Source organism: Salmo salar, chromosome ssa03 (assembly GCF_905237065.1).
Source record: "Salmo salar chromosome ssa03, Ssal_v3.1, whole genome shotgun sequence".
Classification (NCBI taxonomy): Eukaryota; Metazoa; Chordata; class Actinopteri; order Salmoniformes; family Salmonidae; genus Salmo; species Salmo salar.
In genome coordinates, this window is record NC_059444.1 from 35321603 (window position 1) to 35345681 (window position 24079).

At 40.7% G+C, this 24079-nt stretch overlaps 1 protein-coding gene across 2 annotated transcripts; it reads right to left on the reverse strand.

Moving 5' to 3' along the window:
* Nucleotides 1-2502: 2502 nt before the first annotated feature.
* LOC106600419 (outer dense fiber protein 2) lies at nucleotides 2503-21319 on the reverse strand. Of its 2 annotated transcripts, XM_014191743.2 has the most exons (17): nucleotides 21093-21319; nucleotides 20343-20471; nucleotides 20069-20198; nucleotides 19792-19923; nucleotides 19485-19559; nucleotides 18880-18951; nucleotides 17474-17590; nucleotides 16909-17094; nucleotides 12945-13054; nucleotides 12640-12775; nucleotides 11250-11360; nucleotides 11013-11117; nucleotides 7945-8103; nucleotides 7239-7339; nucleotides 6806-6968; nucleotides 6173-6298; nucleotides 2503-2901 (listed from the first exon to the last, which is right to left on the reverse strand). In XM_014191743.2, exons 2-17 carry the CDS (start codon nucleotides 20465-20467, stop codon nucleotides 2722-2724), a joined length of 2028 nt encoding a protein of 675 aa, XP_014047218.1. In that variant the 5' UTR covers nucleotides 20468-20471; nucleotides 21093-21319; the 3' UTR covers nucleotides 2503-2721. The 2 variants fall into 2 exon arrangements, with proteins under 2 accessions (XP_014047218.1, XP_014047221.1); XM_014191746.2 differs by lacking the exon at nucleotides 7945-8103.
* Nucleotides 21320-24079: the final 2760 nt, after the last annotated feature.

Consider the following 24079-nt stretch of genomic DNA (forward strand, 5'->3'; position numbering starts at 1 on the left):
AATGCTGTAAAAGAGAGGTTTGAAACACAGATCCAGGATTTCTAAATTACAGCCAGAGACCGGAGAGACTGTAATTTAGAAATCCTGGATCTGTGCCTTTAACGATGAATGGCAAAGACGAATAGAATGAAGTCATCATCACACTCTTTGGTCCAACTTATGACTTCCAGCTAATACACCCTAACAAAGAATGTATGGCTATCTAATAGTCAGTGAAAGGCAACACGGTGATTAGGGCCAGTGGGAATGCCACTGTCCATCTTTGACTGTTACAAGGAGGAACAAATGTTCCTGGATGTCATCACACATGTCAAGTCAAGCTTATGTAACAAAGCAATGAGATGTGCCAAGGTTCCTGTTGGTAGGCCAGTCTAGTTGAGTGCAAGTTACTAAAACTGGAGGCCTTTCAGTATACCCCAAAAACCTCTACAACTCAATATCCTGGTTCACATAAACACATCAAAAGTGAAACAGAAAGAGGCCAAGAGGGGAAGTAAAGAAGCATCCTGTGATTCACGTTGCTGCTACGTTTGTTGAGTTGTTTTTTTTATTGTCTTTTACATACAGTACCAGTCAAAAGTTTGGATATACCTACTTATTGAAGGGTTTTTCTTTATTTTCACTATTTTCTACATTGTAAAATAATAGTGAAGACATCAAAACTATGGAATAACACATGGAATCATGTAGTAACCAAAAAAGTGTTCATATAGTTTAGATTCTTCAAAGTAGCCACCCTATGCCGTTTCTTTTTGGGATAGCTAAGCTTCTCGTCTCTCCCTGTGGAATTGTCAGCTGACGTTCCTGAGTATGTTAAACATGGAGATGTCATCAAATTGTCAGCTGACGTTCCTGAATATGTTAAACATGGAGATGTCATCATGACAGCCTTGATGACAGCTTTTCACACTCTTGGCATTCTCTCAACCAGCTTCACTTGAAATGCTTTTCCAACAGTCTTGAAGGAGTTCCCACATATGCTAAGCACTTGTTGGCTGCTTTTCCTTCACTCTGCGGTCCAACTCATCCCAAACCATTTCAATTGCGTTGAGGTCGGGTGATTGTGGAGGCCAGGTCATCTGATGCAGCACTCTGACGCAATCATTCTCCTTCTTGGTCAAATAGCCCTTCCACAGCCTTGGTGTGTGTTGGGTCATTGTTCTGTTGAAAAAAATGATAGTCCCACTAACCGCAAACCAGATGGGATGGCGTATCACTGCAGAATGCTGTGGTAGCCATGCTGGTTAAGTGTGCCTTGAATTATAAATAAATCACAGTGTCACCAGCAAAGCACCCCAACACCATCACACCTCCTCCTCCATGCTTCACCGTCGGAACCACACATGCGGAGATCATCCGTTCACCTACTCTGCGTCTCACAAAGACACAGCGGTTGGAACCAAAAATCTCAAATTTGGACTCAGACCAAAGGACAGATTTCCACCGGTCTAATGTCCATTGCTCGTGTTTCTTGGCCCAAGCAAGTCACTTCTTATTGGTGTCCTTTAGTAGTTTCTTTGCAGCAATTCGACCATGAAGGCCTGATACATGCAGGCTCCTCCGAACAGTTGATGTTGGGATGTGTCTGTTTCTTGAACTCTGAAGCATTTATTTGGGCTGCAATCTGAGGTGGAGTTAACTCTAATGAACTTATCCTCTGCAGCAGATGTAACTCTGGGTCTTCCTTCCCTGTGGCGGTTCTCATGAGAGCCAGTTTCATCATAGCGCTTGGTTTTTGCGACTGCATTTGAAGAGACTTTCAAAGTTTTGACATTTTCCATATTGACTGACCTTCATGTCTTAAAGTAATGATGGACAGTAGTTTATCTTTACTTATTTGAGCTGTTCTTGCCATAATATGGACTTGGCCTTTTACCAAATAGGGCTCTTTTGTATACCACCCCTACCTTGGCACACCACAACTGATTGGCTCAAACGCATTAAGGAAAGAAATTCCACAAATTAAGTTAAGGCCCACCTGTTAATTGAAATGCATTCCAGCTGACTACCTCATGAACCTGTTTGAGAGAATTCCAAGAGTGTGCAAAGCAGTCAAGGCAAAGGGTAGCTACTTTAAAGAATCTCAAATAGAAAATATATTTTTATTTAACACTTTTATGGTTACTACATGACTCCATGTGTGTTATTTCATAGTTTTGATGTCTTCACTATTATTCTACAATGTAGAAAATAGTAAATATATCTGGAGATCCTGTGATGAAACCAGGCCTGACAACTGAAGCAACTGTACCTTGTTTTCAGATGTTGGCATTACATCAGATTGCATAACGCTAGGAGGAGAGGAAACAAAGTGTTGACAGACTACTCCTGAGCAAAACCCTGGATACAGTGAAATCCCAAACAGGCCATGAAACTGGCTCTCAGAGGCTCCCACATCCTGCACAGCACGAAGAGTGATATACAAACTTAAGACTAGAGAAAAACACATTGGCTGTGGCGGTTCTGTCATTTGATTCTGTGATGAAAATGGTCTGTACAATAGGCCATTATAAACTTTATTGAAATTTGATTCATAAATGGACCAAAAAAGTATTAGATTATCTATATAAACATTTACATGGACTTCTTTATCGAACATAAAATGTATATGTACAGATTCATTGCTTCTCCAAAAATACATTCTTAAATAATGCTCATATATTGTACATGATTGAACCAACAACACTAACATACCGCAAAACACACATACCGGAGTAATCATCATTTTAAAAAGTAGGACGATCCAAAACTAGACGGTGCCTGTGGTAGTCCCTCGTCAAACATGGTGGCGTAAGAGTTTTTGAGGAAGTCTACGTAGTTCTGAATGCTCTGTTTGTGGCTTTTTGACTGGTCCAGGCTGAGCTGCAGGTCCTTTAGACGCACCTCAAACTGCTTCTCAGCCTGCAGAGCAAACACAACCAATCAATCTCTTTATTGTCCAAATTTGGACATTTGCAGTGCAGTCAAGGTAAAAACAACAGTCTGCTAAAATATGCTCATATACATAGGACAATAAGGCTTCACGCTCAAACTCAAAACGACAGTTATTACTATCAACACTTTCAACATGATTTCATTCACCAAGGAATCAATCCATTGACCTGACAAGTGTACAGTATGTACCACTATGATTTAAAATATACTGCTCAAAAAAATAAAGGGAACACTTAAACAACACATCCTAGATCTGAATGAAAGAAATAATCTTATTAAATACTTTTTTTCTTTACATAGTTGAATGTGCTGACAACAAAATCACACAAAAATAATCAATTGAAATCCAATTTTAAAGTGGAAAACCACACTACAGGCTGATCCAACTTTGATGTAATGTCCTTAAAACAAGTCAAAATGAGGCTCAGTAGTGTGTGTGGCCTCCACGTGCCTGTATGACCTCCCTACAATGCCTGGGCATGCTCCTGATGAGGTGGCGGATGGTCTCCTGAGGGATCTCCTCCCAGACCTGGACTAAAGCATCCGCCAACTCCTGGACAGTCTGTGGTGCAACGTGGCGTTGGTGGATGGAGCGAGACATGATGTCCCAGATGTGCTCAATTGGATTCAGGTCTGGGGAACGGGCGGGCCAGTCCATAGCATCAATGCCTTCCTCTTGCAGGAACTGCTGACACACTCCAGCCACATGAGGTCTAGCATTGTCTTGCATTAGGAGGAACCCAGGGCCAACCGCACCAGCATATGGTCTCACAAGGGGTCTGAGGATCTCATCTCGGTACCTAATGGCAGTCAGGCTACCTCTGGCGAGCACATGGAGGGCTGTGCGGCCCCCCAAAGAAATGCCACCCCACACCATGACTGACCCACCGCCAAACCGGTCATGCTGGAGGATGTTGCAGGCAGCAGAACGTTCTCCACGGCGTCTCCAGACTCTGTCACGTCTGTCACATGTGCTCAGTGTGAACCTGCTTTCATCTGTGAAGAGCACAGGGCGCCAGTGGCGAATTTGCCAATCTTGGTGTTCTCTGGCAAATGCCAAACGTCCTGCACGGTGTTGGGCTGTAAGCACAACCCCCACCTGTGGACGTCGGGCCCTCATACCACCCTCATGGAGTCTGTTTCTGACCGTTTGAGCAGACACATGCACATTTGTGGCCTGCTGGAGGTCATTTTGCAGGGCTCTGGCAGTGCTTCTCCTGCTCCTCCTTGCACAAGGGGGAGGTAGCGGTCCTGTTGCTGGGTTGTTGCCCTCCTACGGCCTTCTCCACGTCTCCTGATGTACTGGCCTGTCTCCTGGTAGCGCCTCCATGCTCTGGACACTACGCTGACAGACACAGCAAACCTTCTTGCCACAGCTCGCATTGATGTGCCATCCTGGATGAGCTGCACTACCTGTCCCACTTGTGTGGGTTGTAGACTCCGTCTCATGCTACCACTAGAGTGAAAGCACCGCCAGCATTCAAAAGTGACCAAAACATCAGCCAGGAAGCATAGGAACTGAGAATTGGTCTGTGGTCCCCACCTGCAGAACCACTCCTTTATTGGGGGTGTCTTGCTAATTGCCTATAATTTCCACCTGTTGTCTATTCCATTTGCACAACAGCATGTGACATTTATTGTCAATCAGTGTTGCTTCCTAAGTGGACAGTTTGATTTCACAGAAGTGTGATTGACTTGGAGTTACATTGTGTTGTCTAAGTGTTCCCTTTATTTTTTTGAGCAGTGTAGAAAACTGGTCTGATTCATTGCGTATTGTATGGCACCAAAAAAAGTAATGTACTGTGTTCTCATTAGCTTTGAGGGAAATGGGGGAAAATGTCACATGGTTTGCAGTAGGCTATCATAGCTACAATATCCCCACTCTACACACACACAATACCCTATAATGACAAAGTGAAAGCATGTTTTATGAAATTTTAGCAAATGTACTCAAAATTAAATTCAATTTACATAAGTATTCACACCCCTGAGTCACTACTTGTAATTCTTCAATCTCTGTCAAATTGGTTGTTGATCATTACTAGAGAACCATTTTCAGGTCTTGCCCTAGATTTTCAAGTAGATTTAAGTAAAAAATGTAACTCGGGCACTCAGGAACATTCACTGTCTTCTTGGTAAGCAACTCCTTTGTAGATTTGGCCTTGTGTTTTAGGTTATTGTCCTGCTGAAATGTGAATTCACCTCCCAGTGTCTGGTGGAAAGCAGACTGAAACAGGTTTTTGCCTGTGCTTAGCTCCATTCTGTTTCTTTTTATCCTGAAAAACTCCCCAGTCCTTAACGATTACAATAACATGATGCAGGCACCACTATGCTTGATAATATGGAGAGTGGTACTCATTAATGTGTTGTATTGGATTTTCCCCAAACATAACACTTTGTGTTCAGGACAAAAAGTGTATTGCCACAAGTTTTTGCAGTATTAATTTAGTGCCTTGTTGCAAACAGGATGCATGTTTTGGAATCTTTTTAATTCTGTACAGGCTTCCTTCTTTTCACCCTGTCAATTAGCTTAGCATTGTGGAGTAACTACAATGTTGATCCATCCCCAGTTTTCTCCTATCACAGTCATTAAACTCTGTCACCATTGGCCTCGTGGTGAAATCACTGAGCGGTTTCCTTCCTCTCTGGCATCCGAATTAGGAAGGAAGCCTGTATCTTTCTAGTGACTGGGTGTATTGATACACCATCCAAAGTGGAATTAATAACTTCACCATGCTCAAAATGATATTCAATGTCTGCTTTTTATTTTATTTTTACCAATCTACCAAATAGGTGCCCTTCTTTGTGAGGCATTGGAAATCTTCCCGTCTTTGGTTGAATCTGTGTTTGAAATTCACTGCTCGACTGAGGGACCTCACAGATAATTGTATGTGTGCGGTACAGAGATGAGGTTGTCATTCAAAAATGATGTTAAACTATTATTACAGAGTCCATGCAACTTATTATGGGACTTGGTAAAGCCCATTTCTACTCCTTAATTTATTTAGGCTTGCCATAAAAAAAGAGGTTCAATACTTAAGACATTTCAGCTTTTCATTTTATTTGTAAAAATGTCGAAAAACATAATTCCACTGACAATATGGGGTATTGTGTGTAGGCTAGTCACAAAAAAACGTAATACACTTTAAATTTGTCTGTAACGCAACAAAATGTGGTAAAAGTCAAGGGATGTGAATTCTTTCTGAAGGCACTGTATGTGATTGTGTCTGGTACTTACTGACTGCTTGCTTTGTTTCATATGTTTCAGCTCATTCTCTTTTCTGCTCTTCTCAGCCTCCAGCTCCAGGATTCTGGTCTGAAGGGAACTTTCTCTGGAGACTGCTTTGTCTTTTACTTTGGAAACCTTGGCATGACAGAAATAAAGATGATGAGATGTGTCAAAAAGAAAAACCACACAATCGACAGAAACTCATCCCCTAAAAAACACCATCTTCAATTCGCTTCCGTGCCTTTCCATTCCCGTCGGGGAACATTGGTTCCACTTAATATGAACCTTTATTCTGAGCATTTGAATTTGCTTCTATATACACATACAACAGATTTGAATAAAATCATATGCTGAGTGTATGAGCATTAAATACTGTTCACATCCACACATTAAATATCCTATCCAGGAGCTATCATACAGTAACCTAGGGGTTAAAGCAAAAAAGAATCCCATGACTGAAACTTAGGCCGATCTCAGATCCATTGTCTGGGGCCAGGTTAACCTGCATAATGAACATCATGCTTTTAAGGAAATAGGATCATTTTGTACATGTTTTAAACTCCAAGTTTGACCAATTCCAGTCCTTTTCAATATATATATATATATTTGTTTAATTTACGAGGAACTTTAACCCCCGAGTACCTGTTGCCTGACATCGGCCACTGCTGCCTCCAGTTGTCTGTTGAGAGCCTGGCAGTCTGCTGAGCGCTGTTCTAGCTGCCTGCTGCTGTAGTGTAGCGCCTCCTCCTGTCCTGCCAGCCTACGGACCAGCTCCTGGTTCTCCCCATGAAGCTCCTCCATCTGCCTGGGATACATCATCGGCAATACATAAGGAACACATTCATAACACATTCGTAACCCATACCCAGTCATAAGCAGTGCATTAACGTTTCAGAACATTTCCGAATTCACCCAGGGCAGGCTTAAAAATGTATAAAAAAAAAACAATACAATATATCTTCAATGTCACTAATGTACTTTGACATGAGAAGTACAGAGGAATCTAGTTTGAAAACCAAAAAGCAAATGGAAGAAGGTATTAATTCTTTCAAAAGAGAAAGTAATAAAATGTTACTTTTGAAGAGCATCCAATTTTTGCCGTAGCTGTGAGTTGGCCTCGTGGATAGACTCCTTCATGTCCATCGACGACCTCATCTTCTCCCCTTGTCTCCCCACCTGGACGCACAATAATCATACCGTGTGGTTAGGCAAAAAAAATGTAGCTGGACTATGACTCCATGATATCATAGATGCTGAATGTATGTTCAGTTGAATAGTCTTGACTAAATGGGGACTTGAACGAGGGTTCAAACATATACAGTACAACACCAGAACGAGTTGCACCATGCAATTACTGAAATTACATTGGCTTATCAAGTCATCAACACAGCACACAACACTGTGCAACGGTGATATGAGCAACATTCAAAAAGGCAAGCGTTGATTGAACAGTGCCGAAACATCCATAGAAGCACATTTAAAACAGTTTAAGGTGACCATCACAGCTTTACGAACACACAAACTACAAAAGGGGCACATAGGGCTTTCGACCTAACTTTATTTTACTGCAATCCAAGTACATCCAATCACAAACCTCAACACCAACTCAAAGCAGGACCGGGGGATGCACTATAATAACATTGAGATATAAATCTAACAGTATAGTGGGAAACCAGACATAGGGTTTGACTGACATCTGGTGGTAGATACTGTGCTTCACCACCTCAGTGCTTACTTATCCATCTACAAAATTACATTCGGTCTTACTGCTATACGCACACCTTAACCTGCAGTTGTCTAATGGCCTCTGCCTTGTCTGCACATCTCTTCTCTGAGCGCCTCAGGTTGTCCTGGCACTCCGCCAGACTCTGCTCCGCGGTGCTCAGTAACTCGGGGTACTCTTCCAGCTCCCTCACGCGCCCCTCCAGCTCCAGCCTCACCTGGGGTCCCGGGGGAGGGGCGTGCAGGCCGGCAAGGCAGGGGAGCAGAGAAATGTTAATGACTGATTGGCTGCACCTCTCTAAGTAGCTTTCACCGACTGGACCCTGACTGGTTACTGAAGCATAGGTAATGTATGCGGAAGCAGGGCATGGCCATTCACCACTGATGTGGGGGGGGGTTTTCCTCAGAGAGAATCATTTGAAGGCTTTCAGAAAATGTGGTTTAATTAGAAGCAGCAGTTAAGTTCCAGCCCTGTTAAACTGACGTGTCGATAGTTGAACCATAGTTAGGATGCAGACCAGGGAACCTCAGTGATCACTGAATTCTAAATGACAGCATACGTTGGTTTTTACGCCGAGGATAAATGTGAAGCTGTACACAGTGCACTTTGAAATTGTTAACAGCATAGGCAAAGCCTTTAGGAAGCAATGCATGGGTACCAGAAAGACCAGAAACAACTACAAACGTTAGTAAACAAATATCAAAACACAGGATATCACATTCATTCGAATTTTACTGAACCAAGTAGTGTTTGTGTTTCAAACTATTTCAAGCAATTTGATATTCTATTCTGTTGAGTGAGCCCTCTCTGCTTTCATTTTGAAGGACGCAAACTAATTTAAAGAGATACTTCGGGATTTTTGGCAACGAGGCCCTTTATCTACTTCCCTAGAGTCAGATGAACTTGTAGATACCATTTTATGTCTCGGTGTCCAGTATGAAGGAAGTTAGAGGTAGTGTTGCGAGCCAATGCTAGCTAGCTTTAGCGCAATGACTGGAAGTCTATGGTTATCTACTAGCATGCCAGCTCATTGCCAAAATCCAGAATTATCCCTTTAAGACAAAGCTGCTGCTACTCTCGGTTTATCATATACAGTGAGGGGAAAAAAGTATTTGATCCCCTGCTGACTTTGTACGTTTGCCTACTGACAAAGAAATGATCAGTCTATAATTTTAATGGTAGGTTTATTTGAACAGTGAGAGAGACTAACAACAAAAAAATCCAGAAAAACGCATGTCAAAAATGTTATAAATTGATTTGCATTTTAATGAGGGAAATAAGTATTTGACCCCCTCTCAATCAGAAAGATTTCTGGCTCCCAGGTGTCTTTTATACAGGTAACGAGCTGAGATTAGGAGCACACTCTTAAAGGGAGTGCTCCTAATCTCAGTTTGTTACCTGTATAAAAGACACCTGTCCACAGAAGCAATCAATCAATTAGATTCTAAACTCTCCACCATGGCCAAGACCAAAGAGCTCTCTAAGAATGTCAGGGACAAGATTGTAGACCTACACAAGGCTGGAATGGGCTACAAGACCATCGCCAAGCAGCTTGGTGAGAAGGTGACAACAGTTAGTGCGATTATTCACAAATTGAAGAAACACAAAATAACTGTCAATATCCCTCGGCCTGGGGCTCCATGCAAGATCTCACCTCGTGGAGTTGCAATGATCATGAGAACGGTGAGGAATCAGCCCAGAACTACACGGGAGGATCTTGTCAATGATCTCAAGGCAGCTGGGACCATAGTCACCAAGAAAACAATTGGTAACACACTACGCCATGAAGGACTGAAATCCTGCAGCGCCCGCAAGGTCCCCCTGCTCAAAGAAAGCACATATACATGCCCGTCTGAAGTTTGCCAATGAACATCTGAATGATTCAGAGGACAACTGGGTGAAAGTGTTGTGGTCAGATGAGACCAAAATGGAGCTCTTTGGCATCAACTCAACTCGCCGTGTTTGGAGGAGGAGGAATGCTGCCTATGACCCCAAGAACACCATCTCCACCGTCAAACATGGAGGTGGAAACATTATGCTTTGGGGGTGTTTTTCTGCTAAGGGGACAGGACAACTTCACCGCATCAAAGGGACGATGGGCGGGGCCATGTACCGTCAAATCTTGGGTGAGAACCTCCTTCCCTCAGCCAGGGCATTGAAAATGGGTCGTGGATGGGTATTCCAGCATGACAATGACCCAAAACACACGGCCAAGGCAACAAAGGAGTGGCTCAAGAAGAAGCACATTAAGGTCCTGGAGTGGCCTAGCCAGTCTCCAGACCTTAATCCCATAGAAAATCTGTGGAGGGAGCTGAAGGTTCGAGTTGCCAAACGTCAGCCTCGAAACCTTAATGACTTGGAGAAGATCTGCAAAGAGGAGTGGGCCAAAATCCCTCCTGAGATGTGTGCAAACCTGGTGGCCATCTACAAGAAACGTCTGACCTCTGTGATTGCCAACAAGGGTTTTACCACCAAGTACTAAGTCATGTTTTGCAGAGGGGTCAAATACTTATTTCCCTCATTAAAATGCAAATAATTTTATAACATTTTTGACATGCTTTTTTCTGGATTTTTTGTTGTTGTTATTCTGTCGCAGACTGTTCAACTTAACCTACTATTAAAATTATAGACTGATCATTTCTTTGTCAGTGGGCCAACGTACAAAATCAGCAGGGGATCAAATACTTTTTTCCCTCACTGTATGCATAGTCACTTTAACTATACATTCATGTACAGGCTACCTCAATTGGCCCGACCAACCAGTGCCCCCGCACATTGCCTAACCGGGCTATCTGCATTGTGTCCCGCCACCCACCACCCCCTCTTTTACGCTACTGCTACTCTCCGTTTATCAGATATGCAGTCACTTTAACCATATCTACATGTACATTCTACCTCAATCAGCCTGACTAACCGGTGCCTGTATGTAGCCTCGCTACTGTTATTTTTCACTGTCTTTTTACTGTTGTTTTTATTTCTTTACTTACCTATTGTTCACCTAATACCTTTTTTGCACTTTTGGTTAGAGTTTGTAAGTAAGCATTTCACTGCAAGGTCTACACCTGTTGTATTTGGCCTACGTGACAAAGAAACGTTGATTTTAATGTAGCCACCAGAAGACTTTACCTTCTTCACTTCCGCATCTCTTCCTTCTCTGATGTTCTCTGCTTCCCTCAGAAAACTCTCCAACTTTATTTTCAGATCCTCTACCTCCACTTGAAGCTCTGCCACCTGAGAGATGTGAGGCAATAAGAGGTGAATAAAACAGACAGCCGCTGCCTTACCTTTTAGTCTCTCAATACATTTGTATCGGATTTAGTAAGTATGGGAACTTGGAAGTGTGGTGGGGCGCGGGATCCCTGCCTGACTCTGATACTGTTCTGCTTGGTCTTTCCTCTCCTGTGAGACGGTGCTCTCCTCTTTCAGCGCTGCTTTAGAATGGACCAGCTGCAGCTCCAACTCAACGATGGACGCCTGGAACCAGAGATAAATACACAAAATAGAATCCTGAACATGGTGGGAACAAACCACATACTAATATTCATACATACACTCCCCCTCCATATGTGTTCGGACAGTGATGCTGACATTTTAAAATGTGGCTCTGGGCTCCAGCATTTTAGATTTGAGATCAGGCGACATTTTATTTGAGTGTATTCTCATACATATCTGTTTTACTGTTTGGAAATGGAAGCACTTTATATATCTAGTCCCTCCATTTGAAGAAGTCATAAGTATTTGGACAAATTCCCTTAAAGTGTACTAAAGTGATCAAAAGTGTAGTATTTGGTCCGGCATTCCTGCCACACAACGACTATGTCAAGCTTGTGAGATTTGTAGTTGTGTTTTAGATCATGTTTTGCCTAATAGGAACTGCATGATGAGTAATTCCATCTAAGTGAGTAGGTAAGATGTTACTGAACACATGTAAATGAATCCTGATAATGCCGTGATTAAGAAAAATCAAGAATGAATCATGAATAATGAGTGAGAAGGTCACAACTAACCATGCTAACCTCTCATCATTACCAATAACAGGGAAGGTTAGCATTTTCAGAGGGTATGCTATTTCTACCTCTGTAAGCCTTACTACTCATGATTATTCACTGATTCATTCATGATTATCCATGATCATAGTAGCATGCACATTCATGTAGAAGTGTTCAAAAACATATTCTAATCTTACCTTCACCATGCAGTTCCTATTGGGTAAAATATAACCCGAAACACAACCAAAACAAACTGCAAATGCATGCAACAAGTTTGTAGTCACAAGCTTGATGTAGTCATTGTGAGCAAGGAATATGGGACCAAACACTAAACTTTTTACTACACTATATGTGAATTTGTCCAAATACTTATGACTTCTTCAAATGGGTGGACTAGACATATAAAGTGTTTTCAATTCTAAATGGTAAAACATACATGAAAAAACACTCAAATAAAAAGGTGAGATTCTGTACTGTCGCCTCATATGAAACATTTGATCTCAAATCCAAAATGCAAATGTAAAATGCAAAATGTGGGAAGAAATTTGACATGCTACAATAAACAGAAAAGGTACACAAATGAAAAAGCAGTAGAGGTAGGTTTGTTATCTAAGCAATTAGATGTAAGTTTACAACATTTGTTTCCAGATGTGGTAGTTTAGATAATTTGGGGCTAATCTATGGCTCAGGGTGAAGTAAATCAATCGTTTTTGGTTGGTGCACACACAACTGAAAGGGTCTATATTGGTGTTTAATTGTCCTACCTTGAGGGTTGCGTTCTCAAGGCCAATGTCTCCGTTTTCAGCGCTGAGTTTTTCCACTTTTAGCAGTAAGACCTCGTTTGCAGCAGTGAATTCCTCCCTCTTCTTCTGTAGCTTTGCAGTAATGTCTGCTATTTGGCTGTAACGAAACATCAATAAGCAATTGCCACTTGCCCACTTCTACTCTCTGTGAGGAGAAAATCTGAAAAGCTTTAAAGATTAAAAGAACAACATTGATTGCCTCAAAGATCTGGATTAACAATATGCCAGGCTTTTTTGTGTCCAGGTCAAAATGAGAAATGACATACCCTTTCAGTAGTCCTATCTGTGCATCAAGCAGAATTCTCGCATTTGTCTTCTGCTCCTGTTGTCTCCTCCATGTGTCCCTCTCTGAACAAGCCTCCGCCAGCTGAACATCCTACATGTCATCATGCCACATAACAGAAATCAGTTTGCTGTCACTGGCAAGGAACAATGGAATACCTGGGTCGCGTTCAGTAGGGAACACCGTAGCAAAAGTAAAAAAAGCCTTCCATCTTCATTTTATATATGGTAGCAGTTGCCAGACGCACCGGTTTGAGTGTGTCAAGAACTACAACACTGCTGTGTTTTTCATGCTCAACAGTTTCCCTTGTGTATCAAGAATGGTTCACCACCCAAAGGACATCCAGACAACTTGACAACTGTGGGAAGCATTGGAGTCAACATGGGCCAGCATCCCTGTGGAATGCTTTTGACACCTTATAGAGTCCATGTCCAGACGAATTGAGGCTGTTTTGAGGGCAAAAGGGAAGGTGTTCCTAATGTTTTGTACACTCAGTGTATAACAAACAATCAGAAAATACAACGTCTACAGATCGATCAGGAAGAACACAACTTAGCAATGTACACAGACGATGTGATGCTCTACTGAGCAAACCTACCTGTCAGTCCCCACCGCTACGGATTAAGTACAACAAGTGTCGTATCTCAGTACAGACTAAATACAGTGAAATCAGACAGAATGACGGTAGGTCAACCAATATCCCAAGACATCAAAACTAAGTTTAAACATAAATGGGATCAAAATAAACTGAAACACCAAGATCTGATGAAACTACATCAGTATAACTTAGGAACACTGGTAACTCAGCATAAACAGGACCTACAAAGATGGAAATTAGTACCTTTAACAATAACAGGAAGAATTGAAAACTATTCAAATGAACGTTCTCCTTAGATGTGTATTCTTGTTCCAGAATCAAACCAATAACTATTATTCCAAACACTTTTAAACGGTGGGACACATTCCTGAGGAAATTCATCTGGGGAGCAAGAAAAGCCTGCGTCAAACTTACAACAATCAAACATACAACAAGCAGGGGGACTAGGCCGACCAACTAAAATCAATTATTGTATGGATGAACCCAGCATCAACCGCTAAATGGAGACAGACGGAAATCCAACAAATGACAAAACCAAAAGGTGCTACTATATTTATGAAAACAATCAATACACACACACTAGGAAGATCGAAAAATACCTGTATAAATAACATAAAGGTCTGGACAAAGATCACCAAAACAAAAAGCATCCAAACAGACCTGTTCTACCTGCAAGAAATTGTAATGGCCAGAGACTTTAAACCAAGTATAATTGGTGATACATTTAAATGATGGGCTGAAAAAAGACTGACCAGGTATCAGATGTTTACAGATAAGGGGATAGATACATTTGAGAATCTATCAAAAAAGTACAACCTTCAGAACTGTTTTACAAGTAAGAAGTTTTTACTAAAGCAGTGGCACCTAAGAAAACTCTTAATGATATACAGTGCCTTCAGAAAGTATTCAGAACCCTTGACTTTTTCCACATTTTGTTACATTACAGCCTTATTCAAAAAATTATGAAATTGTTTTTTTCTCTCAATCTACACACAATACCCCATAATGACAAAGCTAATTTGCAAATGTATATATATAAAAAAACAGAAATATTAAATGTACATAAGTATTCAGACCCTTCACTCAGTAATTTGTTGAAGCATCTTTGGCAGTGATTACAGCATCGAGTCTCCTTGACCAAGGCCCTTCTCCCCCGACTGCTCAGTTTTCCTAGGCGGCCAGCTCTAGGAAGAGTCTTGGTGGTTCCAAACTTCTTCCATTTAAGAATGATGGAGGCCACTGTGTTCTTGGGGACCTTCAATGCTGGAAGAAATATTTTGGTACCCTTCCCCAGATCTGTTCTTCGACACAATCCTGTCTCGGAGCACTACGGACAATTCCTTCGACTTTATGGCTTGGTTTTTGCTCTGACATGCACTGTCAACTGTGGGACCTTATATAGACAGGTGTGTGCCTTTCCTAATCATGTCCAATCAATTTAATTTACCACAGGTGGACTCTAATGAAGTTGTAGAAACGTCTCAAAGATGTTCAATGGAAACAGGATGCACCTGAGGTCAATTTCGAGTCTCATAGCAAAGGGTCTGAATACTTATGTAAATAAGGTATCTGTTTTTTATTTTTAATACATTTGCAAACATTTCAAAAAACCTGTTTTCGCTTTTTCATTATGGCGTATTGTGTGTAGATTGCTTAGATTTTTTATTTTTTTTATTTTAGGGATGCACGATATATCGGTAAGCATTTTGGAATCGGACGATATTAGCTAAAGATGCCAAATCGGCATGGGCCCGATGTCTAGTTTAACGCGATGTGCAAAACCGATGTCAAAGCTGATGTGCCTACCTACAGTGGTTCTTCCTGTAAAGTTGCAACATACTGCAGCACACTTTGCAGGCTGCCTCAGAATTCTATGCCACGTTAGATAAGTGTCAGCCATTGTTGCCATTAATGCTAGTTAAGACCACCACAGGGCATCTTCGAGAAGCATTAGACTTTTTGTATATTGGCTGTACTAGAGAATTTAAAACCTTTTTTTGTAAGAACATAGTATATGGGATTGATTTGAAGAAATGTAGCTTAATTACTTTGATTAATATTATGGTGTTTCTATTCTATTATTCTATTATTGTAAGTCGCTCTGGATAAGAGCGTCTGCTAAATGACTTAAATGTAAATGTAAATGTAATGTAAATGTATTCCTAGAAAAACGAAAAATATGGTGCTGTACAATGTGACCGGTCAGGAGAAGGCTATTAAGAGCAAAATAATCCTAACATTTCCTCACCCTAATTATAGGCTAACAAAAACAAAAACGGAGAATCAGTTAAAATAAAAAAAAACTCATGATTTATCAAGACCAGTCCCTGTGCTTGTCTCAGAGCAGCGCAAAACGGTGCTGAAATAGTTGACCACATGCAGGTAGGCTTTGCTTTGTTGGGGCAAATCTGGTTTTAGACTACTTAAGCATCGAATACATTGCAAGTTTGCCCATTTTGGCCTTTAGTGTACACTTTACAATAGGACAAATATATTATTTAATTAGAACATTTTTTGTTGTTGTTGAAAACAATGCATTTGGTGGACTCGGTAACATGGATTCACTGATGGTTGAAGATGATGAGCGATCGGTAAAAGGCAATCAACATCGCTCTAATCACATCACAGAAGGTAGTTGAAGAAACTTCTGTGGACTATGTGTATATACACTACCGTTCAAAAGTTTGGGGTCACTTAGATTTGTTTTTGAAAGAAAAGCACATTTGTGGTCCATTAAAATAACATCAAATTGATCAGAAATACAGTGTAGACATTGTTAATGTTGTAAATGACTATTGTAGCTGGAAACGGCAGATTTTTTATGGAATATCTACATAGACGTACAGAGACCCATTATCAGCAACCATCACTCCTGTGTTCCAATGGCACGTTGTGTTAGCTAATCCAAGTTTTTAATTTTAAAAGGCTAATTGATCATTAGAAAACCCTTTTGCAATTATGTTAGCACAGCTGAAAACTGTTGTCCTGATTAAAGAAGCAATAAAACTGGCCTTCTTTAGACTAGTTGAGTATCTGGAGCATAAGCATTTGTGGGTTCAATTACAGGCTCAAAATGGCAAAAAACAAAGGACTTTCTTCAGAAACTCGTCAGTCTATTCTTGTTATGAGAAATTAAGGCTAAATGTGTATATCCTTGTTGTGATTCTGTTGTGATCTATAACCAATAAATCAAAAGTATTACAAAAATACAATTAAAAAAGCTGTGGTATTATTGGCAAAGTTCATGTAGTTTCTCCTGGTTTCAAAACATGTTCTCCAGCCAGAACAGAACCCTGGTGAAGAGAAAATGATGACCACCAAACTGACTCCCAACATTACCCATACATACCTTCTCCCTCAGCTGAGTGTAACATTTATCCACAGCAGCTTCGAACCTCTCGGCCCTCTGTTTTTGGGCACGGGTGGCCTTCTTCAGGCCCTCTTTCTCCTGTTCTGCCTTCTCAGACACACTGGAGATCTCCCCCCTCAGACCATCTATCTCCAGCTTCTGCTCAGTCAGCTTCCTCTCCAAACCCTGGGAGAAAGGAAGACAGGGAACAAACACTGACTGTTTAAGCTTTCAACATATCTAAATACTTATCTCTAGCCTGGTGAAAACAAATAGGATTTCACTCATGGACAACGTCCGTCTTGAATGGGTTGTAGAAGACTATTGCCCACTATTCTTTGTGAAACAGAAATGTCTACTTTTTGCTGTCTTTCTTCCCAACTGTCCCAGACATCACACACACAGGCTGGAAGCATAATACTGACCGCAAACTACGTCCATTACTTTACCTGTGTCTTATTCTACAGACAGAAGGGTTAAGGCTTAGAAATACACCTTTCCCAACTCGGACAATATAGTGATTGATTGACTGACTAATAGACAGACGGCTGAACTTGTGCGTTACCCGGAGCTGCACGGTGAGACGGTTGTTGTCGGCCTCTTTGCTGTGTAGCTGGCCCTGCAGGTGAGCACGTGTGGTCTCCACAGACTTGGTGGCATGGACCGCATTCTCTGTGTTCTCCTGTGGAGCATCAAAGCAGAAAGAGATGGTGTGAGGGCACCGCTTTTGTACAGTATGATTTATACCTTTGTCGATGTGTTTTATCATGCACAAAATGTAGTCACATCCAAAATGATTGGTACGCTTGATGAAGATGAGCAAACAACACTGTATACAATAAATACAAATAGTGAGATACTATATATTGTATGCTCATATAAAAAAAAATATTATATTATTTTACATTAATAGAATTGCTTGCAAGGATAAGGGTGGTTGGCCCTTTTCTATAATGTCTTATGATATTGAAGAACACATTGGGAGGGATCTTAGAACAACCATTCCTTCTTTCCGTGTGGCTCAGTTGGTAGAGCATGGTGTTTGCAACGCCAGAGTTGTGGGTTCGATTCCCACGGGGGACCAGTACGGGGGAAAAAATGTATGAAATGTATGCATTCACTACTGTAAGTCGCTCTGGATAAGAGTGTCTGCTAAATGACTGAAATGTAAATGTATATAGAATCTTTCCAGTTCCTTGATATCCTTCAGTCTGTGCTTATGAACTGCCTTCAATTCAAACCACAGGTTTTCAATGAAAATGGCCATTGCAAAATGTTGATTTTGTGGTAAGAGAGGCAACCAGGTTTTTGGCTAAAATGACCTACTACTTGGTAGAGTTCATGATGCCGTTGACAAGGGCCCCAGAACCACTGGAAGCAATTGTCTAATTGTAGATTTGGAGACTTTGTGACTCCACAATGCATTCTGTAATTCTCCAACACTGGCCCTTGGACTTCTTTTGCCTCCCGAACCATCTTCCCCACTGTGTGTGGGGACAAGATGCACTTGGGTCCTCTAGAAGGCAAATTTAAACTTCTTAATTGTTGCCCTAATAGTGATATCTTAGTTTTTCCAGTATTTTTTTTGTACCTATTGCCTGATTGCAATAATGTTTCTCTTTTCATTTGTGAGTGCTTTGCCTTTCCCCTTGGTGATGGATGACAAATGGATTTTACATCCGTGTTACCTCATTTTTATACCCCAGTGAAACAGGAACCCATGAAAGGCCACAATACAGTTCCTTAAGCTGAGATTGACTTAAAAAGTAGAACGTTAATGCATATGATAATTATTTATTTTTTGTATTGTATTGCAATTGTATAAAATAATATAAATTCCCAATTTTTTGGAGCATAAAATAAAGCTCCGTATTATTTATTTTATACAGTCATTTTTGCTAATCTTTATCAAGGGTGCCAATAATTTCAGATGTGACTGTATTTCATGTGAAATTAAAGGCCAAAGCTTACCATTTCTTTCTTCCGCAAACCCATCAGTTCATCCACCATTTTTTCTTTATCATTCAAATTTCTTTTCAAATGCTGGTGAAAACAAAAGAACAAAAACATTTTATCTTACTCACAGTACAACTGTAAAATGACAAATGTGTATAGTGAACAGGAGCAGATGCTTTTCTATCCCAAGTGTCTTACAAAGTTAGCACACAAGTTCAGTACATGTGGCCCACACAGGATTGAATCAAATCCCCAACCTAAATCTAGCTAGCACCATGTATCAACCCATTGAGCCATCTGAACTACTGCACTGAATTACCCTACCCTCTGGGCGGCAGGTAGCCCAGCAGTTAAGAGCGGCCAGTAACCGAAAGGTTGCTGGTTAGAATCCCCGAGCCGACTAGGTGAAAAATCTGTCCTTGAGCAAGGCACTTAACCCTAATTGCTCCTGTAAATCGCTCTGGATAAGAGTGTCTGCTAAATGACTAAAATGTATAACATGTTGGCAGAGCATATAAAATCTTCAGCCTTGGCACAGCTATGTCAACTTTTCAGTGTTTAAATACAGGTCTGGAGTGTCTGAAGTTCTCTTTTTTTTACCCAAATGAGGAGCAATTTACCAGATTATCACACTCAGCCTGCGTAAGCTTCTTTAGTAAGAGATCAATGTGTTTGTCTGTCTCCATTCGAGATGCCTAATAAAAAGGAGACAAAAAGAGGTAGTCAAATCATGTTATTTCAAGCAACAGTTAAAAAGACAAAGTTGCAGTTGACTTTAGTCCACAGGTACAGTTTAATGCATTATGTTGCTGTTATAATGCACTGTAAAACTTGTCATAAGCATGACCCCCTTATAAATTGCAACCTGACAGTCCTCCAAAGTAGTAGTCATTAGCCATCAGATTCTAACTGGTTGATAAAACCAACCTCTGCATCCTGCAGGTCTTTGAGTTGCTGTCGAACAGACTTGTTAATCCCTTTAAAAACCTCCAACTTCTCCAGCAGAAGGCCTCTCTGCCTTGACATCCGCCGGTTATCAGAGGCAGAGTGTCTCGAGTCCTTTATAATAGAAGGATGAATTCAATTCAGCTTTGGATACATTAACAATTGTTAACGAATTAAACATTTTTGATATCATGTTGTGCATCTCAAAATAAAAGACAGGTACACCGTAAGCACATCAATTCCAAAGGACTTCACATACGGCAAAATCATCCTCCAGAGTCTCCTTGAACGACATGAGCTGTACGGCTGCAGAGTTGGCCGCTGCTTCTGCATCCATCAATGTTTTCATCAGGGGACTTTTGCCCCCGGTGGCGCCATAGTCTCCATAACTAAGTATAACGACAAAAGAGAGAGGATTAGAAATCAGTTGGATCCACACTGAAAGCTGTTTGCGGGCTAGTGTGTGTGTGTGTGTGTGTGTGTGTGTGTGTGTGTGTGTGTGTGTGTGTGTGTGTGTGTGTCATGGACCTCACCAGTTACTCTCCATCTCTGGGGTTTTGGTGTAGACACTGCTGCGTATCCTGCTCCCTCTCCCAGGCTCTGAGAAGCCGTCTAGATCATCATCTAGAGAGTCCTGGAAGGGATCCTCAGAAGACATGGCTCTGGTGGATCAGAGGACTGGCTTTATGGTTAGGCTTACATGACTACTTTTCCATGACTGCTTGCCTATAATAATCCCATTCTCATTTTCTAATAAAATACACTAGACAACTGTAATGACAAGGAAATTATGAAAAATATTGTTGCATAGACAGCATACGATAAGATAGACACTGACAACATCAGTGTACAATATAATGCACGTATTGCTACAGTCGAATTTTATTTAACTAACCGGTCCAAGGCAACATTTAACTGTTCCATTTGTCTCAATCAATGACTAGCTATTTCTTCTAATATTATGTATTGTCAGGCTACAAACAGTGCGTGTTCTTTTTACCATTAGCTTCTAGCTGAGCTGATCCATTCTGACCTTCACTTCAGAGTTAAAGAACAGTAGCTAGATAACGTTAGCAACACAACCTTTGGTATCTACAGTATGCTAGCAAGCTGAACAGAACAAGTTCAAGTTAGCTACTGTACCTAGCTAATTTGGCCAGGTAGTTAGAATTGCGAAGATGGAAAGCAAATTCAAACCCAAGACACATATCATATGATCAAGAAGTATCTAGCTAAATTGGTATGGTGAGATTTCGAATTAAATGTTGTTGTTTTTTTTTTACCTTCATTCACTACCGTGCCTTTTGTTTTGTGCTACTGCTATTCAACAGCTGATGCTCTCTGTAGAAAACGGTTGTCACTAGTTACCACAGCCACAGAGTGGCTAAATTGTAAAAACGTATGAAAATAAAAATGAGCTTTTTGGTCTTAATTTAAAGTTAGGGTTAGGCATACAGTTAGCAGTGTGGTTAGGGTTAGGTTTAAAATCTGATTTTAATAAGATACATTGTAAAAATAGGTGGAGTTTATGACTTTCTGTTTGTGGTAATTAGTGACGATCCTAGGAAACGAATGGCGTTCGTTGCATCCATTGGTTGATTTGAGTCCCGCCTACTTGTTCTGCGATTCATGATTGGCTAGGGCATTGGACGTATGGACGTAACGTAAACAAACCCAACAAGACTAGAGCCTGATTGTTGTTAGCAAACCAAATGAACGTTGGAGGTTGATTTAACCCATCCACATGGATTTTCTGTGTTAAAATATTTCGAGTCAAACCGAATGAAAGCTGCACGGGATTCAAATGCTAGTACTCAGTTTGAGTACTCTGTGCTAGTACAGCGAAGTCAAGTCGCATCCAAGTTTGGAGGGGACCATAGAGGACTCATCTTTGTATAGGTGCCGTTATAGGGTCCATAACAGCATGGGCAGCGCCATTGAGGCTCTCTCAATTTTGAAGTAGTCAATTTTCTTCACGATTGGCTGAACCCTCCTGATGACCTGGTTGAACATGACTCCAACATGGTCACCAGGAGGGATCAGTCAATGAAGTTGGAAGTTCCACCCAGTTGACTACATTAAAATGGTGGAAGCCGTCAATGGTAGTCTGGGTACTAGTCTTATTAGCTAACATCCCACTCCTGCCATTTGCCAAAGTAAATGGCCTTTATGTAATCACAACATTCGATATGCAGCTGGATTTATGGTGCAGTTTCTGATTAGTAGCTAGAAATAACATTAATATATTCCATTCCAACGTTATGGAACATAGGGTGTAAAGCAAATTTGGCGCAATATAGAATCAGAATTTTAAGAACGACAACAAACAATACCATTACGTTACCTGCTGCGGTCATTCCCTTGTGAGATGGTAGTGTCATTGTAATATAATAGTCCCAACACCTTACCACTGCTACACCTGGCTATCAGCGGAGCCTTGTCTGACAGCGAAACAGTTAATTCAGACTAATTTACACTTCCTTTTTAAAAAACATAGCTGATATGGCTGACTTGTTTAAACAAATGTGGTTTCTACTGACAATTGAGTAGTGGTGGAAAAAGTACCCAATTGTCATACTTGAGTAAAAGTAAATATACATTAATAGATAATGACTCAAGTAAAAGTGAATGTCACCCCGTAAAATACTATTTGAGTAAAAGTCCAAAAGTATTTGGTTTAAAATATACTTAAGTGTCAAAAGTTAAAGTATAAATCACTTCACATTCCTTATATTAAGCAAACCAGACAGCACCATTTTCTTTTTTTTAAGGATATCCAGGGGCACACTCCAACACTCAGACATAATTTACAAATTAAGCATTTGTGTTTAGTGAGTCTGCCAGATCAGAGGCAGTAGGGTGACCAGGGATGTTCTCTTGATAAGTGTGTGAATTGGACCATTTTCCTGTCTTGTTAAGCATTCAAAATGTAACGAGTACTTTTGGGTGTCAGGGGAACTGTAGGAGTAGTAAGTACATTATTTTCTTTAGGAATGTAGTGGAGTAAAAGTAAAAGTTGTCAAAAAATATAAATAGTAAAGTACAGATACCCCAAAAAACGACTTAAGTAGTACTTTAAAGTATTTTTACTTGAATACTTTACACCACTGCAATTGAGATGTACAAACTATGGCATAAGGGAACGACGAGCGGATAAGAGGCAATCCGTAATTTGGATTAAGACATTAATGAGCGAGCTAGGACGGACGGTGTCAATATAACCATTTGTGCTTCACTTTTGAAATGTACAGCGACAGAATTCAGAACATGGGCCGTTCTTACAGTATTCTCCCTGTACACCAAGTCAGAACCGTAGGATAAATAATGGGGGCATATAAGCAGACAATGAAAGCTCTTACATTATTCGTTGATTACATTTCTCTAAAACAGGGTATAGGCTACACGTGCACATGCACCACCAAGTCAGAACAGTAGGCGAAATTAAGAGGGGAAAAGGGACCAAATTATTAGCGTGAGGCTCATGGGCTACTAACAGCTTACTACACAACATACACTTAGTATTACTTTCTTAGCTACAGTATACATATCTCCCTGGCATATTACATAATTTATGCAGCAGCATACAAGACATTTTTGGACTCACCTTGTTGTGCTGTGCTCACTTCCTTCCAAACCACTCATTGTTGAATTTGAGATTTCCAAATTGTTGTGTAATGTTTATGTCCAATGGCCGATGAGCACTGATACGTTTTATCTATAATTTCTCTTAATTATTTATCTTCATATGACAAGGATTGAAAAGGATTTGCCAGTTTGACATCATTTTATCTGTGGTCAATGACCTTGAGACTTCTTGGATGGGCACTTCAAATCAATTCATCATCAAATCAAATTTTATTGGTCACATAGACATGGTTAACAGATGTTAATGCGAGTGTAGCGAAATCCTTGTGCTTCTAGTTTCGACAGTGCAGTAATATCTAACAGGTAATCTAACAATTTCACAACAACTACCTAATACACACAAATGTAAAGGGATGGAATGAGAATATGTACATTTCAATATATGGATGAGTGATGGCCGAGCGGCATAGGCAAAATACAATACATGGTATAAAATACAGTTTATACATATGAGATGAGTAATGCAAGATATGTAAACATTATTAAAGTGGCATTTTTTAAAGTAGCTAATGATTTGACTCTGTATGTAGGCAGCAGCCTCTCTGTGTTAGTGATGGCTGTTTAACAGTCTGATGGCCTTGAGATAGAAGCTTTTCAGTCTCTCGGTCCCAGCTTTCATGCACCT

Bases quoted from the DNA above. Each gene is read 5' to 3' on its own strand.
- LOC106600419 (XM_014191743.2), bottom strand. From the start codon at position 20,467: ATGTCTTCTGAGGATCCCTTCCAGGACTCTCTAGATGATGATCTAGAC. The intron at 11,118-11,249 runs GCAGGGATCCCG...CACATCTCTCAG, and splicing joins CAGAACAGTATCAGAGTCAG to GTGGCAGAGCTTCAAGTGGA. The intron at 6,969-7,238 runs GTAACATTTTAT...GATGTATCCCAG, and splicing joins AAATTGGATGCTCTTCAAAA to GCAGATGGAGGAGCTTCATG.